Source organism: Lemur catta, chromosome 4, assembly GCF_020740605.2.
Source record: "Lemur catta isolate mLemCat1 chromosome 4, mLemCat1.pri, whole genome shotgun sequence".
Lineage (NCBI taxonomy): Eukaryota > Metazoa > Chordata > Mammalia > Primates > Lemuridae > Lemur > Lemur catta.
In genome coordinates this window covers 19,332,256-19,355,226 of record NC_059131.1, presented here as the reverse complement: position 1 = coordinate 19,355,226, position 22,971 = coordinate 19,332,256, and the positions used below count along the sequence as shown (strand labels likewise).

At 43.3% G+C, this 22,971-nt stretch overlaps 1 protein-coding gene across 4 annotated transcripts; it reads right to left on the bottom strand.

Annotated features, from left to right (window-relative positions):
- Nucleotides 1-543: 543 nt before the first annotated feature.
- Nucleotides 544-15,942, bottom strand: CENPA (centromere protein A). 4 transcript variants are annotated; one of them, XR_006734644.1, is made up of 6 exons: nt 15,706-15,942; nt 11,028-11,137; nt 10,465-10,542; nt 9,993-10,147; nt 5,069-5,174; nt 544-1,170 (listed from the first exon to the last, which is right to left on the bottom strand). XR_006734644.1 is itself a non-coding variant. In XM_045549218.1 (5 exons), the coding sequence occupies exons 1-4, from the start codon at nt 15,797-15,799 to the stop codon at nt 10,013-10,015; spliced, it is 417 nt and encodes a 138-aa protein (XP_045405174.1). In that variant the 5' UTR covers nt 15,800-15,942; the 3' UTR covers nt 4,808-5,174; nt 9,993-10,012. The 4 variants fall into 4 exon arrangements, 3 of the variants coding, with proteins under 3 accessions (XP_045405174.1, XP_045405173.1, XP_045405175.1); XM_045549218.1 differs by lacking the exon at nt 544-1,170 and having other exon boundaries at nt 4,808-5,174; XM_045549217.1 differs by lacking the exons at nt 544-1,170; nt 5,069-5,174 and adding an exon at nt 8,168-9,261.
- Nucleotides 15,943-22,971: the final 7,029 nt, after the last annotated feature.

Below are 22,971 nucleotides of genomic sequence, written 5' to 3'. Positions count from 1 at the left end.
ACTTTATATAGAAAGAAACACAGAAATCTTAGAAAATTCCTGCTGCTTCCATTGTGCTATGTTTATCAAAAAGCATGCTCATGTTGGCTGTCAGTTTAGCTGTACGGCTTCCTTTTCTGCCCTTTTTTCTCTTCATTTAACAAAAATTTCACTGTATGAGCAGTCACATACTTGTGATCTCTTAAAGTTTTTTTGTTTTTTTGGTTTTTTTTGAGACAGTGTGTCACTCTGTTGCCCAGGCTAGAGTGCCGTGGCATCAGCCTAGCTCACAGCAACCTCAAACTCCTGGGCTCAAGCCATCCTTCTGCCTCAGCCTCCCGAGTAGCTGGGACTACAGGCATGCGCCACCATGGCCGGCTAATTTTTTTGATATATATTTTTAGCTGTCCATATAATTTCTTTCTATTTTTAGTAGAGATGGGGTCTTGCTCTTGCTCAGGCTGGTCTCGAACTCCTGAGCTCAAAAGATCCGCCCGCCTCGGCCTCCCAGAGTGCTAGGATTACAGGCGTGAGCCACCGCGCCCGGCCTCTTTTAAAGTTTTATTATGAAAATCTTAAATAAACCATCATGTTTACATGTAATGGGTAAAAATGCATGTAAGTGTTCAACAAACTATAACGAAGAAAGAAGTTCCCTGTGACCACACCTACCCAATGATGGTTTCCATTTTACCAAGTCTTCTAGTTCCTGTCCATGGACATTCAGGTATCAGCGGTATTGCCTTGATCAGAGCAATCCCTTTTGGTCACTGCATTTAATCCTGCTCTGTTGAGGATGAGGTGTTTTGTGGCAGCTGATCTGCCCTGCTCTTCTCCAGGGCCAGGCTTGGCATTTACCCATGAACACATGGTGACCAGCAGAGGAAGATGAAGATGCTGTCTGGGTCAAGGCTGCAGGAAGGTGACTTGGGAGGCTGGGGAGGTCTTGACTGGAGAGAAAGAGGGGGAAACCTTTGTGCCAGGAATAAAGAAGCTGTGAGGACCTGGGTGTGGCCCTCCAAGCCCATGTGTTTGATCCTCACTGCCCATTCCATGGCCTCTGGTCCCCTTCTGCCTCTCTTTGGGACTTCTTGGCCTGGATCCTTCTTGGAATGAACCCTAGGCAGCCACCCTAGAGGGTGATGCTCTTGAGTATCCACTGGTACCAGATGTGCCTGTCCCTGAGGGCAGCTGCGTGGACAGAAGAGAGAAAGCCCGTGACAGGGACTGAAGGTCACAGCTGCCCAGAGCCCTCACCAGCTGGAGCAGCACTGCCCCCAGGGCAGTTCAGGTAGAATGTCCAGATTTCTCTTCCCAAACAACATATGCCAGGGAATTGTGAAAAACCAAGCATTTTGAGTGGTTATTGTCCAATTCTGGGAGCAAAACTTCCTTCTTCAGTAGCAGAAACCAAAAATGGGTATGTGTGGATCACCATTAAATGCCAACACCATTTCAAGTTGAAGCCCCACCGTCTCTTGCTTCCAGTAAAAGTATACAGTGCATCTCCTTTTATTATAGTTTACAGAACACTCACATATATATTATTTTTAATTCCTAAATCAACTCTGCAAAGTAAGGTAGTATTCCTTATTTTGAAGCTAAGTACACAGACTTAAGAATAAGACTTTGACCATAAATCCTATGTTCTTTTCAATGTATTTCCTCACCCTCACCCCGAACTACTTTAAGGATACTGATGAGTCAAACTATAGCCTGTAGAGAGAGGCCCTGAACCCTGTGATAAGGAGAGCAATTGCAGAAAGTGAGATGATTAGCCTGCAGAAGGCAAAACTGACAGAGCAGGAAAGACCATGAAGGCAGGATTCTCATGCATAAATTCCTAATAACAAAAACTATCACAAAAGACTCTACAAAAGCCATGATCTTGCATAAAGATTGTGCACAACCTTACACACAAAAATATTTCATTGAGGATATCTGTCTAGCAACTGCCTGTCCAACCTCTGACTGGTGCCACCCTTGTTTTTGATACTTGTAGCCAAGGACAATGATCTCAAAACAATTAAGTAATCCTCCTCATTTTTCCTTTAAAAACCTTTGTCTTCCTTTACCTCCCTGAATATGCACAATGTTTTCTATGGCACATGTATTCCCATTGTAATGCACTACTTCTCAAAAAATATCATTTTCTTTTAGAGAAAATGCTCTCACTGCTCTCTCTCACTGCTTGTTATTTAAGTTAACAAAGGGAAGACTTAGTGGGAATATGATTACTCTCTTCAGTTATGTGGGAGAGAAATTATTCTCTGGGCTCCCGAGGCATAATTAATGAGCTGAAGATAAAGGCAGGCAAAATTAGAAAATATATTAAAAAAACATGCAGAGCTTCCCGAAACGTAATTCTTTGGGTAAATAGTGAGTTCCCCATCATTGAAGGTATTCAAATAAAAGTTGGATGTCACAGAAAAGATTCAAGGATTTGCTAAAGGGTTAGTTTAAATGACTTTGGACCCTGAAATTCTATTAAGAATTCAAGCTAAACACAAAGTATAGGCAATGGCGACAGGTGAAGAACCACATTAAGTGTCCTTTTAGCTCAAAACAATGGTCAATGAAGCGTTTCAGACCTATAGCCTTCAATCTAGTATCATCCTGGAAAGTGCCAGGGACCTTTTCCTTCCCCGCTTGGAGCCTCTCTGACTCTCAAACTGCCCACAGCTGGACAAGACTCAGGCATCCTCCCCTACCCTCTCCAGGAAACTCCACAGCCTTGAGAACGGAGGGAAACTCAACCTTGCCTCCCAGAACCACAGTCACGCAAAGCGTTACCATGCCAAGGGTTCCGGTGACTGTGTACAACTAAAGCCAACTCTCCCCACGGCCTATGCCAAAGCCCAGGCTCGAGGCTTCCGTGGCTGAGGATTCCATGTCTCTCAGGGATGGATGGGCAAAGATTTTATAAAAAGTGATCAATAACGTTTAAGCAGCGAAAGGTATGTTAGCCCTCATGGTGTTTGAAGGGTGCTGGCTGGGGCTGAGGAAAGGAAGACAGGTGCCTGAGGAGAGAAACAAAGGTGGTTTGGGGCCAAATGGAATTGGTGGGTCAAGCCAAATAGCGGTGAGTCAGGCAGGACACTCAAATGCAAACTAGACGGAACTGCTTCTCTAGACAGCATGGAAGGGCATGTATTTGAAGGTCTGCAATAACTGAGATTGCAGAAAAGGAAGGAACTTAAATGAATCCTAGAAACAATTAGGAATCTACTTCTTCTCTTTGGGTGTCATGTGGGGTAGCAATGTTGGCCCAGTGCCAGGAGGGGAGGAGAGAAATTCTCAATCAAAATGCTTTGGCTGCTCTTTCAAGATGAAGTTGATTTTTCAATCCACTTTCTGAGAGCTCCAAACTTATATTATACAAATAATGTCTGCAGTTGTGAGCATCAGATAGATGCTGAAAGAGCATTATAAGCTGAAAAGCTGTATCAGTGTAAGGTGTTACTATTATTTGCTCACCCAAGTGGAGGGATGTCCTGTGGGATGGAGAATTGAGACAATTGAGGTAAACATTCCATAAATATGTGACAAATGGACTTTGTCAAATTTGCAATATACTTATGGAAAATACTAATGTGAAATTGGAGGCAAAATAACTCATATAATTCTAGAATCGGGGTTCATGACCATCTACGGCTGGTGGACTTGAGGGTCTCATGAAAGTCATGGCTCTTCTCAGAAAAGTGTAGAAAATATTCTTGGAATTACATACATTGTGCCCATTAAGTAATCTCTCATCAACCACCCCCTCCCACCTCCTTACCCTTCTGTCTCCATTGTCTATCATCCCACTCTATGTCCATGTGTACATATAATTTTGCTCCCACTGGTAAGTGACAACATGTAGTATTTGTCGATGTCTGACTTGTTTCATTTAAGATAATACCCTCCAGTTCTATCATGTTCCTGCAAAAGACATGATTTCATTCTTTTTATGGCTGAATAGTATTCCATTGTATATGTATACCACATTTTCTTTATCCAATCACCCCCAATGGACATTTAGATTGACTCCATATCTTTGCTATTGTGAATACTGCTGAGATAAACTTATGGGTGTGGGTATCTTTTTTTAAGAGATAGGGAGAGTCTTACTCTGTCACCCAGGCTGGAGTGCAGTAGCATCACCATAACTTACTGCAACCTCAAACTCCTAGGCTCAAGCAATCTTCCTGCCTTGGTCTCCCAAAGGGCTGGGATTACAGATAGGAGCCACCTTGCCTAGCTCCCTTTTCCACTTTTAATGGCACTCGTGATTACATTGGGCCTACCCAAATAATCCAGAATAATCTGTTTTAGTGTCAGCTGATATGCACCCTTAATTCCTGTGTCATACAACATCACATGTTCACAGGATCCAAAGGCCTGCCTAAGACTGACACTAACAAAAGCAGCAGAACCAAGGGTGAAGAGAGAGACCAAATCTTGATGACACTGTTGGAGTCCTTGGATTCAGCTGTGGCTAAACCAGAAACATCTCTGGACTCTTCAGTTACATGAGCCTTTTCCTCTTAATTCAGTTTGAGTTGGGTCCTCAAACTTGCAGCTAAGACTCTTGATTGTTACATATGACAGCGTATGTTATATTTGATATTGAATAAATTTAAATTATTTTTGTTTTAATGGTAATAAGTAATGATGAGTAATACTCAAGTAATGATGGGTGTAAGAAAATCAAGAAACACATCAAATTTCAATTTCCAGTAATGGTAAACTAGGTCATTTTGGACTACTTTCCTACTAAAGAAAACGGAAAACTTTGGACAAATATATATGTATTTTTCTTAAAAGCATTAAATTGCTAACAAGATAGTGATTATTAGTAATTACTAATCCAAGATCAAAGAGAGGATGGAAATCTAGAGATGGGTTTAATAGCAGATTATTCTATATATCCACCAGGGTGTTTTCCAGTCCCGAAAAGGTAGCTGAGAAATGAGCTATGCTTTGGCAGCCCTGTAGGGTTAGGGAGACTACAGTGGGAATACAGGCCCCCAAGGCAAGCATAGTAAGCTGACCGTGGAATGCTGGTTGTTCCCTAGGAGGAAGGTAAATAAGAAGCAATTTATACCTTAGCATAGGCTGCATCTTGGCTTTGAATCGTCTGGGTGACTCAGAAAATCTTAAGGCTAGAAATTGAATTAAGGTGATTCTGAATGTTTACTGCCTCCAGGCACCTGGTAGAAGAAAAAAAAATCCTCTTTAGAGGACAATATCATCCTAGGCCTCAAATTAGTTCCACATATAGAAGTATGAGATATACTGTCAAGTGTAATGAAGCACCAAAGACGAGATCATGAGTGAGAATTAACAGAAATCATGAATAGAAACAGACCTACAAGGACTCTAAACATTAGAATCAGACATAGTCTATAAAGTTAACTATGCTTACTCTGCTAAAGGAGATAAACACCAGATTTGAAAATTTCAGCAGGGAACTGGAAACTATTAAAAAGTAACAAGAAAATTTTGAAAAGAATCAAATAGAAATTCTAGACCTAAAAAATGCAATAGGCTGGGCGTTGTGGCTCATGCCTATAATCCTAGCACTTTGGGAAGTCGAGGCAGGAGGATTGCTTGAGGTCAAGAGTTTAAGACCAGCCTGGGCAATAGTGAGACCCTGTCTCTACAAATAATAAAAAATTTAGCCAGCCGTGGTGGTGCACGCCCATAGTCCCAGCTACTCAGGAGGCTGAAGCGGGAGGATCGCTTGAGCTAGGAGTTTAAGATTGCAGTGAGCTATTATAATGTCACTGCACTGTAGCCCAGGAAACAGAGGGAGACCCAGTCTCAAAAAGAAAAAAAAATGCAATAATGAAAATTAAGAAAATGGGTAGGTTTAAAAGCAGATTAGACACAGCTGAAGAGAAAAATCAGTGAACTATGAGGGATGGCAGAAGAAACAATTCAGTATGTAGCTCAGATAGACAAAAAGATGGGAAAGAGAAGAGGGAAAGAAACGTAGAAGATACAGTGAGGTGGGCTAGCTAATAGATAATTGGAGTCCCAGAATAATAAAGAATGGGGAGAGGCAATATTTGCAGAGATAATGGTGAAGAATTTTCCAGAATTGATAAAAAGAAATCAATCCATATTCAAAAAGCCTAGTGAATGCCAAGCAAAGTAAAAAGAAATCCACACTTAGACACAACATTGCACAATACCAAAAAAAAAAAAAAAAGAAAGAAAAATCTTTTAAATAAAGATACTTGGAGAAATAACATTAGTTTCAAAGGAACAACTGACAGCTGACTGACTTCTCAACAGCAAAAACAGAACCCAGAAAATAGTGGAATCATCTTTCTCATATGAAGAAGGAAAACTGCCAATATATAATTCTATAAAAGAAAATCCAACATAAATTCTCGAACATGGGGAAAACAGAAGAGAAGAAAACACCAACAAATTTTAAAAGTTAGAAAGCAGATGGACAAGTAGAAAGTACTTATCAGACCTAAGGGAGTGGAATCCTAAACTAGCAGTAAGAAAAATTCAGAAGCCATAATCTACACAGCAAAATCTTCACAAGGCTCAGAAACTGAGAGCATTGAATATATCCATAGCTGGGGGTAAATGAGCGTTGGTTAAAATAAAAAGGATTGTTTGCAAGTGGCTTAGGAAACAATTAAATCCCTAGATGCTTCTCTCCTGCCGATCACTGGATGGCTGCCTTTCCCCCATCACAGCAGAATCTCTTTATCCAAGAGAAGATACAAAGAAGGTCTGCGGACTTGGGGAGACTCAGAAAGCTTATGTGTTATGAGTTTTGAGTATGGATATCCTTAGCTCTCCTTCTCCACTCAGCTCCTAGAACCAGCTAGGCTTTCACCCGCCAAGAAGGAGGTTAGATGACTCTCCTCCATGGCAGAAATAAAAAATTCAATGGGAAATTTAGAAAAGAATGTTGGTGAAATCACCCCAGAAGTAGAGAAAAACAAAATAAAAAAATAAAACCAAATAAAAACTCAACTATATCATAGGCACTTGAAATTTACAGTAAATTATTATAACCATGTCATATAACATTATCGTGATATAAATGACTTATTCTTATGTTATTGTAGTAATGTAAATACTATGTGGTGCTGAGAGCAAAAATCCTGCCTGGTATTTGAGTGTGATGCATGTGTATGGCAGTGATGAACTGATTAGTGTAATTTTGAGAGAGCAGAGAAGTGTCTATTTATTTATTTATTTATTTATTTATAGACAGAGTCTTGCTCTGTTGCCCGGGCTAGAGTGCCGTGGCGTCCTCCTAGCTCACAGCAACCTCAAACTCCTGGGCTCAAGCGATCCTACTGCCTCAGCCTCCCAAGGAGCTGGGACTACAGGCATGTGCCACCATACCTGGCTAATTTTTTCTATATATTTTTAGTTGGCCAGATAATTCCTTTGTTTTTAGTAGAGACGGGGTCTCGCTCTTGCTCAGGCTGGTCTTGAACTCCTAAGTTCAAATGATCCACCCACCTCGGCCTCCCAAGTGCTAGGATTATAGGCGTGAGCCACCGCGCCCGGCCAGAAGTGTCAATTTAAAAAAACAGTAGGGGATCCACATTGTCTGCTCCTGACGCGCCCCCCTGGAAAAGATGCGCCTGAGTGCAGAACTCAGTAACTCCTTTCTTTCACTTTTCTGGGGGCCCAACGTTCCTTCTCTGAGAATCACTTTGCTTCTTTATGTGTCTACCCCTGGCAAGGATGTCACACAGTCCAGCTTAATCTCCATTCAGCTTTCACTTTGCCACTAGCATTGGAAGACGCACAGGAAATGAATGTTTTCCCGTAATTTGTAATGCTGATAGTAATACCTCCTTCTTGCATTTGATAATGCTTGTAAAAGTTGAATTATATATATATTTATTATTTATATATTTTATAAAGAATAAAGTTATTGAAGGCAATGTAAAGTTATCCGCACGCGACTTAGGTAATTCCAAAGTATAATACATGTATTAACATAAAATATCTTTTCTTAACAAAATTATAATCCTTTTTTTTTAGTACCTTACACATTCAATAAATGTTTAGTAGTTCTGAAAAAAAAAAAACAGTAGGGGAGGAAGACTATCATCCTCTAATTAATAACACTGTAACAAGAACATTAAACATATTTGTGGACAGATAAGCTTTACTTGAATGCCTGCACAAATAATAAGTTCATGTCAAACAGGAAGAGGTTTTCCAAAGGCTTAAAATTTATTAAATAGAACCTGGTGGTTCCCTTTAGTCTGTATCTGACTGCCACATCATTATTAGTAGTCTGCCCTCACTAATCATTTTCACCACACATAGATCTCAAATCTTTGGGTGGTATTTCCTGTTTCTCTGGAAACCTCTTAAATTGGTCTCAGTTACAACAGAAGGGCAAAGTTTTTGTCTGCTCAAACTCTACTCCATCAGAGGCAAAACTGCATCCCTAAATTCTCATTGAAATTGTGGCTGTTTACAAATAGTGTACAAATGAAGAACTTAATGTTTGCATACAAAAAATACAGCATAATCTTTGCTATTGCAGTAACTTCATTTTAATGTTTTCATTAAAAAATTATTTTTATTATCACTCCACAAAGAGGCTATAAAAACACCTATAAAAACATTGAAAAGTCACTTTAAAATCCTAGACTGATATACGTTCTGTGATTTGCAAGTGAGAATAAAATGTTAGATTCCACATTTAGAATGTAGTTAGAATTTCTGAATGATTTTGATAGGAATTTACTAGAAGGAACAAAAACATCAAACCATAAAGATTTTCCATTTAACCCCAATTAAGTTTTTGAGAAGCTACATGTTTGTGGACAAGCACAGCTCACTCAGGAACTTGATGCTGCCACTAATGATAACGCTGAGCTGAAAGGCAGAGATCTGCATGCTAGACATGCAACTGGTCAAAGTGGTCTTCTCTTATTTTTTCCCTTATGTTTAAAATAAAAGTACAAATGGTAAAAGATGTAAATTGTACAGAAAGATCTAAAATAATATGTAAATTTCCTTTTCTCCCATAAAACAGCAAATCTGGTATCTTCAAAATCCTTAAATAGTCATATGAGTAACTCACAAACTGAAGTCAACCTCGGAATCTCTTTATCTGCAAATAATTTTCGGGCCTTTGGAACTGTGTTGATTGTTTCATATGTTACCTCTGTTACAGAGGAAAGTCATGCTGTCTTGCAACACGCACACAGTGCTCAGAGACAGCAAAGTCCAGGCAGCACCTCAGACTCCATTGGATCTAGCTGTGGCTCCAGAGAGTCCCTGGCATCATCCCTGAAATTTAGGAAGCACACTTATTAACAAGCCATTTTCAAAAGTAAGAAAACAGTCTCTTAATCAAAATGAGGTCATCTGGTCCTCATAAAATGGAGAGGCTTAACTCTGTTAGAAATCTGGGTCGGCCGGGCGCGGTGGCTCACGCCTGTAATCCTAGCTCTGGGAGGCCGAGGCGGGTGGATCGCTCGAGGTCAGGAGTTCGAGACCAGCCTGAGCAAGAGTGAGACCCCGTCTCTACTAAAAATAGAAAGAAATTATCTGGCCAACTAAAAATATATATACAAAAAAATTAGCCGGGCATGGTGGCTCATGCCTGTAGTCCCAGCTACTCGGGAGGCTGAGGCAGTAGGATCGCTTGAGCCCAGGAGTCTGAGGTTGCTGTGAGCTAGGCTGATGCCACGGCACTCACTCTAGCCCGGGCAACAAAGTGAGACTCTGTCTCAAAAAAAAAAAAAAAAAAAAAAAAAGAAATCTGGGTCATCTGGTCATTACTAATAGAAAATATCTTAATATAATATTGTACAAAAAGGCATGAGTGATATAGTCCCAAGCAGTCAAGTTAAAACTAGGTCAACCTTTACCAGAGAATAAAGAAAAGATGAGATGGCAAGGGACCAAAGATGGAGAAGGGAAATTCCTTCAGAGAAATGCCAACTCCAGTGAGGAGAAGCTGGGAGTTTTTTTTCCCCAAAGCGCACTTACTCCCTGAGTGAGCAGGAAAGACTTACAGACACACTGGTGTAGGAGCTCAGCCGAGCCCTTCCTGAATGCCTCGGATCCTCCTGGCCAGCTGCACGTCCTTTGGGAAAAGAGTAACTCGGCCGGCATGTAGGGTGAGGAGATAAGCATCCTCAAAGAGATGGACTAGAAATGCTTCTGCAGCCTGGGGACAGAGAGAGGAATAAGACTGACACACAGGAAGGGGCATGGGCTAATTTTTCTTAGAGACCTGCTAAACCTAATCTCCAAGGGTTCAAAGGACTGTAGGAAAGATTATTCAAAGAATGGGACTAAACTTGGCCTGGGAATTCTGCTACTACCACACAGAATCCAGCCTCCAAACCCTCAGGTGTTACCTTGGTACTCTTTTCAAGGAGGCCAGATTTAGCATGTGACAGTCCAGTCAGGCATGTAGAATTCCAGATTGCCTCCTTCTCCCACGCTCAGCCCTCACCCAATTATGCCTTGGCCCCTTCTCACCTCTTGTAGGGCCAACAGGGCCTGGGCTTGCCAATTGAAGTCCACACCACGAGTGAATTTAGTACATACTTCTCTTGCCTGTGAAGGAGTGGGGATGGGGAGGAGAGTAACAGAACAGAGATTCAAGGGAAGGTGGACCTTCTCCATGAGTTCCAATGACTCCTCATTTCCATTATTCCTTCCTGGCCCTGAATCTTAGGACCTACCTAAGAGTGGGTGTTGACTTCTGGGGGCTTAGGAACTGGCATATCTCCTATTGGTGGTGGGGAGATGAGGACGCAATCTCCCAGGGTAGGAAAGGGGACCAAAGAGAGCATGAATGAAAGGGTTTCTATTTTTACAGTCAAAGAATACAACTTCAAAGGTAGTGGGGGTTAGAAATTAATTCCATGAAGAATTACAAGGTGTCCTTAGAGGGCTCATGTTTTCAGAAGATGAAGTCCTCTACTGGGTTAGAGAAGAAGTTCTTCAAACATTTAGGTAAGAGACAGTTCAGTCCCCAATACCTGGGAAATTTAAAGGAAGGTGACAAGGGGGTTGGCGGGATGGTCCCTGGAGCTTACCACGCGGCTGAAGGGGGCCTTCCTTAATAAGAGGTGTGTGCTCTTCTGAAGTTTTCGGATCTCCTGTAACCATCCAAATGTCCTCCGACGATGTTGACGGGGGGTAGGGGCTGAGGAAAAGATTTGGGCCATAAAGGGAAAGTGAGTGAACAAGACTCCAAAGACAATCACAGCAACAACAAAAATAAATAAATGGAATCTGATCAAATTAAAAAGCTTCTCCACAGCCAAGGAAACTATCAGGAGAAGAAACAGAGAACCTACAGAATGGGAGAAAATACTCGCATGCTACACATCCAATAAACGGCTGATAACTAGAATCTATAAAGAACTCAGGAAAATTAGCAAGAAAAATCAAATAACCCCTTAAAAAGTGGGAAAAGGACATAAATAGAAACTTTTCAAAAGAAGACAGAGTAATTGCCAATAAACATAGGAAAAAAGGCTCAACATCTCTAATCATCAGGCAAATGCAAATCAAAACCACAATGAGGTGTCACTTAACTCCAGTGAGAATGGCTTTTATCAGAAAGTCCCAAAACTATAAATGTTGGCATGGATGTGAAGATAGGAACACTCATACACTGCTGGTGGGACTGCAAACTAGTACAACCTCTGTGGAAAGTAATATGGAGATACCTCAAAGAGCTACAAGTAGAACTACCATTTGATCCAGCAATCACATTACTGGGCATCTACCCAAAGAAAAAAAAGACATTCTATAAAAAAGACATCTGCCAGCCTGAGCAAGAGCGAGACCCCATCTCTACTAAAAAAAAAAAAAAAAAGAGAAAGAAATTAACCAGACAACTAAAAGTACATAGAAAAAAGTTAGCCAGGCACAGTGGCACATGCCTGTAGTCCCAGCTACTCGGGAGGCTGAGGCAGGAGGATCACTTGAGCCTAGGAGTTTGAGGTTGCTGTGAGCTAGGCTGATGCCACGGCACTCTAGCCTGGGCAACAGAGTGAGACTCTGTCTCAAAAAAAAAAAAAGACATCTGCACTAGAATATTTATTGCAGCACAATTCACAATTACAAAGATGTGGAAACAACCCAAGTGCCCATCAATACATGAGGGGATTAATAAAATGTGGCATATGTATATCATAGAGTTCTACGCAGCCACAAAAAACAATGGTGATCTAGTATCTCTTGTATTATCCTGGATAGAGCTGGAGCCCATTCTACTACGTGAAGTATCACAAGAATGGAAAAACAAGCATCACATGTACTCACCATCGAATTGGTATTAACCGATCAACACATGTGCACAGATAGTAGTAACATTCATCGGGTGTTGGGCAGGTGGGGGAGGAGGGGATGGGCATATTCACACCTAATGGGTGCGGTGCGCACCATCTGGGGGATGGACACGCTTGAAGCTCTGACTCGGGTGGGGCAAAGGCAATATATGTAACCTAAACATTTGTACCTCCGTAATGTGATGAAATAAAAAAAAGAGAAAGTGAGTGGAAAATAGGTGATGCCTCCTAGCTTGGCTGAGACAGGCAAACTGTCAAACCCCTACACTGTAACCACGTGTGACTACACTCCACAGAGCAAGATTTTTGTCTATTTTATTCACTGTTACCTTCAACTAGAAATCAGTAGATAAGTGTTAAATAAATACTTATTAAATGAATGAATGAATGATCCTTTGAGGTTTATTTTAAATACTAATTCTTCCATGAAGCCTTTCCCGAATCCTGATTCCTTTCAAACAGATGGGTCCCCTCCCTCCTCTGGACCCTACAGTACCTCATACATCTCTTACTTCTTTCTCATCTAGATTGGAAACTCAGTTATTTTGTTTTTAGGGTTTTGTTTTGTTTGTTTTTTTTCAGCTAGAAGGAATCTGAAAAATTATCTAGTATAATTCCCTTGTCTTGATTATCCTGAGGCCCAGGGAGGTGAAGACAGATGGCCAGAGCTCATTAGTGGCCACGCTGAGACCCCAGGAGTGACCTAACTCAGTGTCAGTGTCAGGCACTTGGGCTGTGGAATCAGAGACTTTGGATCAAATCCTGGTTCCAACAACAAAAAAGAAAAAAAATCTTAAAAACATTCCCAAAAGTCGAAATCAGAAAAGCCAAATTCTGGCCTGGTGCGGTGGCTCACGCCTATAATCCTAGCACTCTAGGAGGCCGAGGAGGGAGGATTGCTTGAGCTCAGGAGTTCGAGACCAGCTTCAGCAAGAGCGAGACCCGATCTCTACTACAAATAGAAAAATTAGCTAGGCATCATGACATGTGCCTGTAGTACCAGTTACTCCGGAGGCTGAGGCAGGAGGATCGCTTGAGCCCAGGAGTTTGAGGTTGCTATGAGCTAGGCTGATGCCACGGCACTCTAGCCCAGGTGACAGAGCAAGACTCTGTCTCAAAAAAAAAAAAAAAAGAAAGAAAGAAAGAAAGATAGGCAGTTGAGTTGGATATAGGCATCTGCGGTCATAAGAAAGATCTGGGTAGAGAATATAAATTTGAAAGTTGTTCTTGTATTTAGAGCCATGGGGATGGATGCGATCACCTGGGAAGAGGGTAGAAAGGAAGTCCTGCAACAAGGAGCTGGAGAGAGTAGCACAGGCAGTAGAGAACACTAAGCAGGAACTGCCAGAGAGTACATGGTGTCACAGAAGCCAAGTGAGCAGAATGCTTCAAGGAGAAAGTGGCCCACTGGGTCAAATGCTTCTGAGAGACAAAGAAAAGGACACAGACCTTTCTATTGGATTTGGCAAAATGAAAGTTGCTGGTGACCCTGACAGGAGTAGTTCAAGTGGACTAGAACTACTCCTACTATGGGTAGTGGTTGTGAGGGGGCGCTCAGACTGGACCAGGTTGAAGGGTGACTAGGAAATGAGGAAACGAGACAAAATGTGTGTAGATTTCAACAAGTCTGGCTATTTGAAAAGGGTAGCTATGAAGGGAAGTAGAGAGAAATTGGGAATATAAGGAGATGGGAGTGTGTGGTCACAGAAACACCCCTGCCGTTTTTCTTACAATGGTAAATACTAGAGCACATTTGCCAATGTCAATGTGAGGCATTTGGATTTAATTCTAAGTGCAGGTGGCGAGGCCAACAGAGAGACCCTGTGAAGATGAAAGAAGCATATGACCAAAAGCCCATGCAAGAGGAAAAGTGCCTTTTGATAGGAAGGGGGACCCTTAGTTAAGGTCATCATCAGCTAAGAGTAGGGGGACTGGAGCTGTAGGAAGTTGAAGAGGGGAAAAAAGGTAGGAAATAGTCATGGGGTGAAAGGAAAAGCAAGATCATCAGACAAGGCTGGTAGGACTGCCAGGAAGTGTCAAGTGCCCATTTGAGATAAAACTTTTCATCTAATCAGGAGTATAAGGATGCATCTATGACAGAAAGCAACAGCAAACATCGTACTTAATATTGCCATTAAAATTACAGACAAGACAAAGATGGTCAACAACACTGCTCTTAGTGAGTCTCAGGGCCTTGCTAATACCATACAACAAGAAATAAAATGTGTAAAATTGAAAAAGAAAGATTAAAAAGTCATTATTTGCAGATGATATATAACAGTCTACTTAAAAATTCCAACTGAATGTAATCCCAGCTACTTGGGAGGCTGAGGCAGGAGGATTGCTTGAGCCCAGGAGTTTGAGGTTGCTGTGAGCTAGGCTGATGCCACAGCACTCTAGCCTGGATGACAGAGCAAGACTCTGTCTCCAAAAAAAAAATTCCAACTGAAGCAACTGAAAGACTATTAGGATTCATGAGAATTCAGCAAGTTGGTTGGACGCAAAGCTTAAATACTTAGGTTTTGGGAAAGAAAACAATCCCATTCACAGCAGCAACATCTAAAATAACCTACAATACCCTTTTTTTCACCCTGCTCTTAGCTATGTAGCAACAGAGTTAGAAGACAAGTGAAGCAGCAATTGCCACCATGTACCACACAGGCACCTGCCACTTCCTGCCCTTGGGCCTCCCATCCACCAGCCCACAATACAGACACTGCGGACCACAGACTCTATCCCTTTCTAGGGACACAACCTCCACAAGGGAACAGGGTGAGCAGCGCCCAGAGGGCCTTTGTCCAAGGCCCAATAAAGCCACTCACTGAAGGAAAGAAAACCCTGAATGACAGACACCTCCTAAGAGCAGGATTGTTATTTGAAATCGTCACAAAAAGCAGGCAATACTTTTGCAATTTAGAAAAGCACAAACACAGACATTTAAAAATCTCGTGTCTGCCAGAACAAGTTGTGTGACTTTGCTCAAGTTCCCTGGCCTGCCTGGGCCTCAATCTTCTCATCTGCTGTAAATGGGCAGGATAGAAAGTTGAGATAATGCATGAAAATAGTTTCACACAATGCCTAGTTAATGGTAAGCGCTCCATAAACGCTAGTACTGTGGTAACAGCAGGAGCTAGTGTTGGCAGTCAGGTTGCCTCGGCCGGTCCTTTCGCCTTTTCAGAACTGCCTGCTCCAGGCCTTCGCTGGACTTGGCACCCGAGCAGATGCGGGACGGCAGAACCGCCTTGTCCCTTGCATAGGAGGGTCACGGGGCCGGGAGTCGGGGGTGGGGGTGGGGGTTCGGGTTCCACAAGCGAGCCTCGGTCTTCCGGTATGTGAAGTGGGGATGCGGGGCCGGTCGTGCTCCCAGGCAGGTGGCAGAAGGGCCGGCTCGGAGTGGCAGGTGCGCAGCGCTTACCTACGGGGGGCCGCCGCCGCGAGGGGCCGGGGGTCGGGCTCTCGACGCGCCTCGTCGGGGTCTCGGGCTTGCGCCTCCGGCGGCGCGGGCCCATGGCGGGCCGCGGACAGTCCCGGCGACCAGCCCCACGGCTCCGAGTGCTCGGATTTCCGGGTTCGGGGGCGAAAGGCTGGCGTATGGGGGAATTCTGGAGGAGGCCCGGCCGCCTTCTGCACAGCCTAGCGTTCAAATCGCCCGCCCTGCCTACCTCTCCGCCAGCGTTTTTTAAATCCGGAATCCTGAGCCTCTCAGTGGCCGACTCTGGAACGTGGGGACGGCAGGAAGGACCAATGAGAGTGCGGGCCAGGAGACCAAACTGCTGCGGTGATAGGAGGACAGCGGGAGTTACAGCGGAGCCAGCCAATGGGCATTTGAGGAAGTGAAAGGGGCGGGGATTTCTCCTGCCCTTTGCTTGTTCGTGGGGGTGCGGGTCTTTTGAGCGACCGGACTGAAGTCCTCGAGTGCCCTCTGGTCAAAAAAGGAAAGCTAAATTCTGCACGTGGATGGTGTGTTTGTAGGACATGTTTCTGTAGACAAATCACTTTCCTAAAACATTTTATGTTTTGCCGGGTCAACACTGAGGTGGGGGTCGAGCTCATGGGGCGCCGCGGGTAGGTCTGGGGCGGTGGGAGTGCAATCGGCGTGCGAGTTCCTGCGTGTGATTGGCAGTGACCCAGTGAGCAAGTGACCTCCGCTGTGCGCGCGGTGATTGTTGTGACGGTGTGCGGCGTTTGGATCTGACTCGGCCTGGGCCGTTGTGTGTGTGACTGGGACCGTTTAGCAGGGATATACACTCGCGTGACTGTGTAAGTGTCCGTGTGAGGAACTTTGTCGTCCAAGAAATCACCATTTCCGCCGAGCGGTCATGTTGCCAGAATATTCGGAAGCCTAAGAGTTTGTCTGGTAACTAATTTTATTTATTTTATTTTATTATTTTTATTTTTTTGAGACAGAGTCTCATTCTGTTGCCTGGGCTAGAGTGCCCTGGGGTCAGCCTAGCTCACAGCAATCTCAAACTCCTGGGCTCAAGCAATCCTCCTGCCTCAGCCTCCCGGGTAGCTGGGACTACAGGCGTGCACCACCATCCCCGGCTAATTTTTTCTATGTATTTTTAGTTGTTTCTAAAAATAGGATTACCGGCTAATTTCTTTCTATTTTTAGTAGAGGTGGGGGTCTCGCTCTTGCTCAGGCTGGTCTCGAACTCCTGAGCTCAAGCGATCCTCCCGCCTCGGCCTCCCAGAGTGCTGGGATCACAGGCGTGAGCCACCGCAAGCCAACGTGCCAGGCCTTGGTAACTAATTTTAAACATTATACCTATGGTGAAATAAATGTGGATTGTGAAGGACAAAAAAACAAAAACAAAAACAAACAAAAAAACACTGAGGTGGCTTTTAAAGATGAGGAAACAGACCCACGGGGAATGTGACTAACCCTTGTTGCACCTGTGACCCTGGGGGAACAACCCTCAAATATAACTCAGCAGCCAGTTTAACTGCATGAACTTAACTGACAATTGGGTCGGGGTCGTGGAGCCAGACCGGATGGATGGGGCTCTGAGGACAAGGTCCAAGCAGGGCCTGATGGCAATAGAAACATCCCAGGGAAACAAACGCTCTCTTCTCTGTTGGGCATAATAAAAATTAAGGGCATGTCCCCCGGTGTGTACAATTAAGGACTGAACTCTGATCTTTTTCTTTGCCCAAAAAATTCTTTTCTAAGGGGGCCTTGGTGAGTCTTGCCTAACTGATAAAATCTCAGTAAACAGTTTTTATGTGTTTTACTTCCCAAGCTGGTTCCGGTATAGCATCACATAAATTATAAGAGACCCTTATCTTAACTCAAGCGTTCCTTTCCACTGATTCCTAGTCTTTGGGACAAAGCTTAACTCTTTCAATTGTCAACTAAAGAATCCCCAATCCACCTATGACTTGTAAGGCCTGGCTTTAAGATGTCCCACCTTTTTGGGCCAAACCAATGTATGCCTTCCATGTATTGATTTATGACTTTGCCTGTAATTTCTCTCTCCCCGAAATGTATAAAACCAAACTGTAACCCAGCCACAGCGAGTCCACTTGCTCAAGGCTTCTTGGGCGTGGCTCCGGGGTCATGGTGCTCAAATTTGGCTCAGAATAAACCTCCTTAAATTATTTTACAGAGTTTGTCTGCTTTCTGTTGACAGAATAAAAGGAATTTTAATTCTCTACATTTTTCTTTCTTGCATTTTCTAAATGTTCTACAGTAAACATGTACTGTAATCAGGAAAATTGTTAATTATAAAGTCAATGATTTTATGGAACACTTGTGCATTGCGGGTGGGAATGTAAAATGGTGCAGCTGCTGTGAAAAATAGTATGGTAGTTCTTCAGAAAATTAAAAATAGAATTACCATATGGTCCAGCAATTCCTCTTCTGGCTATATCTCCAAAAGGATTGGTACATAGCCAGGGACTTGGACAGATATTTCTACACCCATGTTGACAGCAGCATTATTCACAACCAAAAGGTGCAAACGACCTGAACGTCCATCAGGGGATGAATGGATAAACAAAACATGGTGTATACAATGGAATATTATTCAGCCTTTAAAACGAAGGGAATTCTGACACATGCTACAACATGGATGAACCTTGAAAACATTATGCTAAGTGAAATAAGCCAGCCACAAAAGGACAAATACTGTATGAGGTACCTAGTGTAGTCAAACTCGTAAGACAGAAAGTATTAATAGGATGGTGGTTGCCAGGGGCTGGAGGAGGGGGATGGGGAGTTAACGTTTATGGGTGCAGATTTTCAGTTTGGGAAGATGAAAAAAGCTCTGGAGATGAGTGTTGGTGATGGTTGCACAACCATGTCAATGTACTTAATGCCACTGAACTGTACACTTAAAACTTGTTAGGATGGTAGATTTTGTTATGTATGTTTTACCACAATAAGGAAAAAAGAAAGAAAGAGAGCAAAGGAAGGAAGGGAGGAGGGAAGGAAAGAAAGGAATGTTTTGACTAAATACACTGAGGTATAGTCAAATCATAGAAAGATGATTGTTTTTCAATAATCCCGGTCAACATGGAGGCAAGAAATCCAGATACACCAGTCCTCAATACTCATTAATCAGACAAAACAAATCTTCACTCATTAATTCTACCTTAGACATATAGCCCCTTTGCTCAATTAGAAGTAGAGGCTGGGTGCGGTGGCTCACACTTGTAATACCAGCACTTTGGGAGGCTGAGGTGGGAGGATCGCTTGAGGCCAGCCTGGGCAACATAGTGAGACCCTGATCTTCATGAAAAAAAAAAAATCAGCTGAGTGTGGTGTGGCATGTGCCTGTAGTCCCAGCTACTTGGGAGGCTGAAGCAGGAGGATTGCTTGAGCCCAGGAGTTTGAGGGTGCTGTGAGCTATAATTGTGCCACTGCATTCCAGCCTGGGTGACAGAGCAAAACTCTATCTCAAAAAACAAAACAAAACAAAACAGAAAATGAGATTTGAGCCGAAGCCTAAAGTATGAGAAGGAGCCAGAGGTGGAAGGATTGGGAGAAGGAGAGGGATGTTCCAGGCAGAGGGACCCACAAATGAAAAGATTCCTGAAGCAGGAAAGAGCTTCTTAGCATGTTCCAGGAAACTAAAAGGAGGCCAGCAAGAAGAGAGTGGAACTTCCTGTCAGGATAAGAAGGCTGAACTTTATTCTAACGGCACTAAGAAAGAAGCCACTAAATGATTTAGGCAGAGGAGTGACATGATCTCATTTTCACTGGGAAGATCGCTCAGGCTGCGGGGTGAGGCCTGTTGCAGGCATGTCGGAGGAGAGATTCCAGGTAGGAGATGTGCAGGCCAGAGATATTGGAGGCTGGGGCCAGGGTGATGGCAGTGGGGAAGGAGGGCATGGGATGGGCCTCAGATACATTCTAGGGGTGAACTCACACCCCTTGCTGATGAATTGGACATGAGGGATGAGAGAGGAAGCATGAATGTCACCTGAGCTTTTGACTGGGGTAACTAGATGTTCTGTAACCATTTACTGAGGTAGGAAAGTCTGGGAGAGGAATAAGTTTGTGGGAGAAAACCAAGAATTCTGTTTAGGGATGTGTTGTCTATTATTTAACATAATGCCCATTACTTAGCCGTCTAAGTGAGATGTCAGGAAGGTAGTTGGATATGAGCGCCACCATGCTAGTGCCGTCCAGTAGGAATACAAGTGAGCTACTTACATCATGTAAAATTTTTTAGGAGCCACATCAAAAAAGTAAAAAAAAAAATGGATGAAAGTTTCCCCCTGCTTTTTGCAGTCAGCACACTGCATTGATGGTGTTATTAGCATATAATGGTATTAGCATTGTTAGCTTATACTGGTATTTAAAATCATGGGATTAGATGAGATTATCAGAGGGACATTGAAGATTTAAGTGGGCAGTGTCATGGAAGTCAAGGGAAGAAAGTGTTGCAAGAACAAGGACATGGTCACTTGTATCAAATGATGCTGCTGAGAGGTGGAGAAGGATGAACTCAGTGTAGCAACATTTGGCCTTGCTTCATAGAGGCTGTGGGTGACCTTGACAAGAGCAGTTCAAATAGAGTGTGCAGATGGAAGTCAGAGTGGAGTGGATTAAAGAGAGGCTGGAGGTAAGGAAACGGACAAGGTGAGTGTAGACAATACTTTCAAGACTTTTTCTCTGAGAAGAACAGAGAAACGCGAGATGTGGAGTCGAAGGAAGAACTGGCATTTGATAGGTAAAAGGGAGGTAGAAGGGGACTGAGGATCCAGGTATAGCTCTGTGTGCGGATTTAGTGGAGTGAACTTGATCAGCTTGATAGCTTCTGTTATTCCAGGCAAGTAGGAGGCAAGCTGGGGCTGTGAGCGCATGTATGTTTTTGAAATTTTTTTTAGTAAATTCATAAAACTGTAAGAGTCAGAACAGGCTTGATAGAGCTTTTAAACATTGGAGACTAGGACTCAGATGCTTGGGTTATGACAGCACTTACTAGCTGGTCAGGAGTGAAATGTTGAATAACACCCTTCATTCCTCTAGATCTCAGTCCTGTAATAGTGTAATAATGCCTATCTCACAGGATGGTTGGCCACAGTGATGCCCATACCCCATGAGGGATCAACAAACAGGTCTTTCTAATTGAGGGATATAAGCAGGACAGACAATAGCAGTCCAAAGCCACTGGAAGAACAACTGTGGGTCTAACAATTCTTTTTTGTCCCTAAGTACTCTGTGCATGTGACCATGATGTGGTGATGGACAATTGGACCTCCCTTTGCACTGTTGAAAGTGCCCTCATGTGGTCTGGCCTGTCTTGGTTCCTTCATCTTCAGTGAAGGAGCCAGGGGATTGCTCCCTGGGCAGTCCCATCCCCTGTAAATGGCCCTCCTCCCCCTCCAGTTCCCCAACCCACAGTAAGAGTCTCCACCTCCTAACCCCCATGGAGGCAAAGAGAGCCCAAGAACAAGAGGCTGCCCAGGAAACTGAGTCATTATGTAAGATTCTTACAAAGCCCTGTGAGGGAGACAGGCGTCCAGCAGGGAGTAGCATTCCAGGTGTCAATATAAAAAGAGACACATAGGCCAGCCGTTGGCTCACGCCTGTAATCCTAGCACTCTGAGAGGCTGAGGTGGGAGGATTGCTTGAGCTCAGGAGTTCAAGACCAGCCTGAGCAAGTGCGAGATCTCCTCTCTACTAAATATAGAAAAAATTTCCCGGATGTGGTGGAGTGCACCTGTAGTCCCAGCTACTTGGGAGGCTGAGGCAGGAGGATCACTTGAGCCCAGGAGTTTGAGGTTGCAGTGAGCTATGATGATGCCACTGCACTCTAGCCCCGGGGGACAAGAGACTCGGTCTCAAAAAAGAAAACACCAAAAAACAGGCTGGTTTGAAGGTAGTGAGTTATCTCACTTGATTGTTCACGGTCAGTTACAGATTGAACTCCTTGTTCTACTACTTTCCCCCTCCTCATTACTGTACTTGACTAGTCAAAAAAAAAACAAAAAACAAAACAACAAAAAAACAGAGACACACAATTCATGACTTATTTACAAATATGAAACCTCTTAAGTCCAATTCCCTTAGGACTGTGGTTGAAAGCTCCTCCCTGCAGGCAGGCCCTCACCACCTTCCCTCCCACTGGGGACATTTAAGGAAGGAACAGAGTGACTGAGATCTAGCCCTAACAGAGGGAAGCTAGCAGATGAGAAAGGAGTGGAGAATCCAAGAGAGACTGTATGTGCATTCTCGTCAGGAAGATGTGACTGTTTAATGATGAGACAGGGATGTACAGTAAAGTCTGAATGATGGGCCGGGCGCGGTGGCTCACGCCTGTAATCCTAGCTCTGGGAGGCCGAGGCGGGTGGATCGCTCGAGGTCAGGAGTTCGAGACCAGCCTGAGCAAGAGTGAGACCCCGTCTCTACTAAAAATAGAAAGAAATTATCTGGCCAACTAAAAATATATATACAAAAAAAATTAGCCAGGCATGGTGGCTCATGCCTGTAGTCCCAGCTACTCGGGAGGCTGAGGCAGTAGGATCGCTTAAGCCCAGGAGTCTGAGGTTGCTGTGAGCTAGGCTGATGCCACAGCACTCACTCTAGCCCGGGCAACAAAGTGAGACTCTGTCTCAAAAAAAAAAAAAAAAAAAAAAGTCTGAATGATGTGAGGGGATAAGAAAGGGAGCTCAGGGCCACCAGGATGTGAGACCCAGAATGTGGGGCTGTGTGGGAGAAAAAAGTGGGGAATTGGTTGAAAGTACAAATACAATCTTATTTCCAAAAATTAAAATGAGAGTGAGGCTCATAAAAGATAAATGTGAATTAAAACTTTCCTGAAATAACATGTCTCACTTAAGAAACAGAAGTACAAACACACTATTGGTACCTCTGTAAGAAATGTGTACTCTTACCTTGCTTGTGGGAAGGCAAACCAGTATAATTCCTATAGATGGTGATTCGGCAATACCTGTTGCAAATTACAAATTCATTTACTTTTTGACTGAGTAATCCTACTTCTGGAAATTTATCCTACAGATATTCCTGAGAGTGTATATGTAGAGAGGGGACACACAATGTGAGGTACTTACATCATTGCAATTACAAGGTGATTCATTGAAACATTTTTTGTCTTTAGGTTGGTGCAAAAGTACTTGCAGTTTTGGGCCTTGAATTTGAAATCATTATAACTAGCCTCAAACATATCTTATTAACCAAAATGGGAACCATTACAATCAACTCATTTTT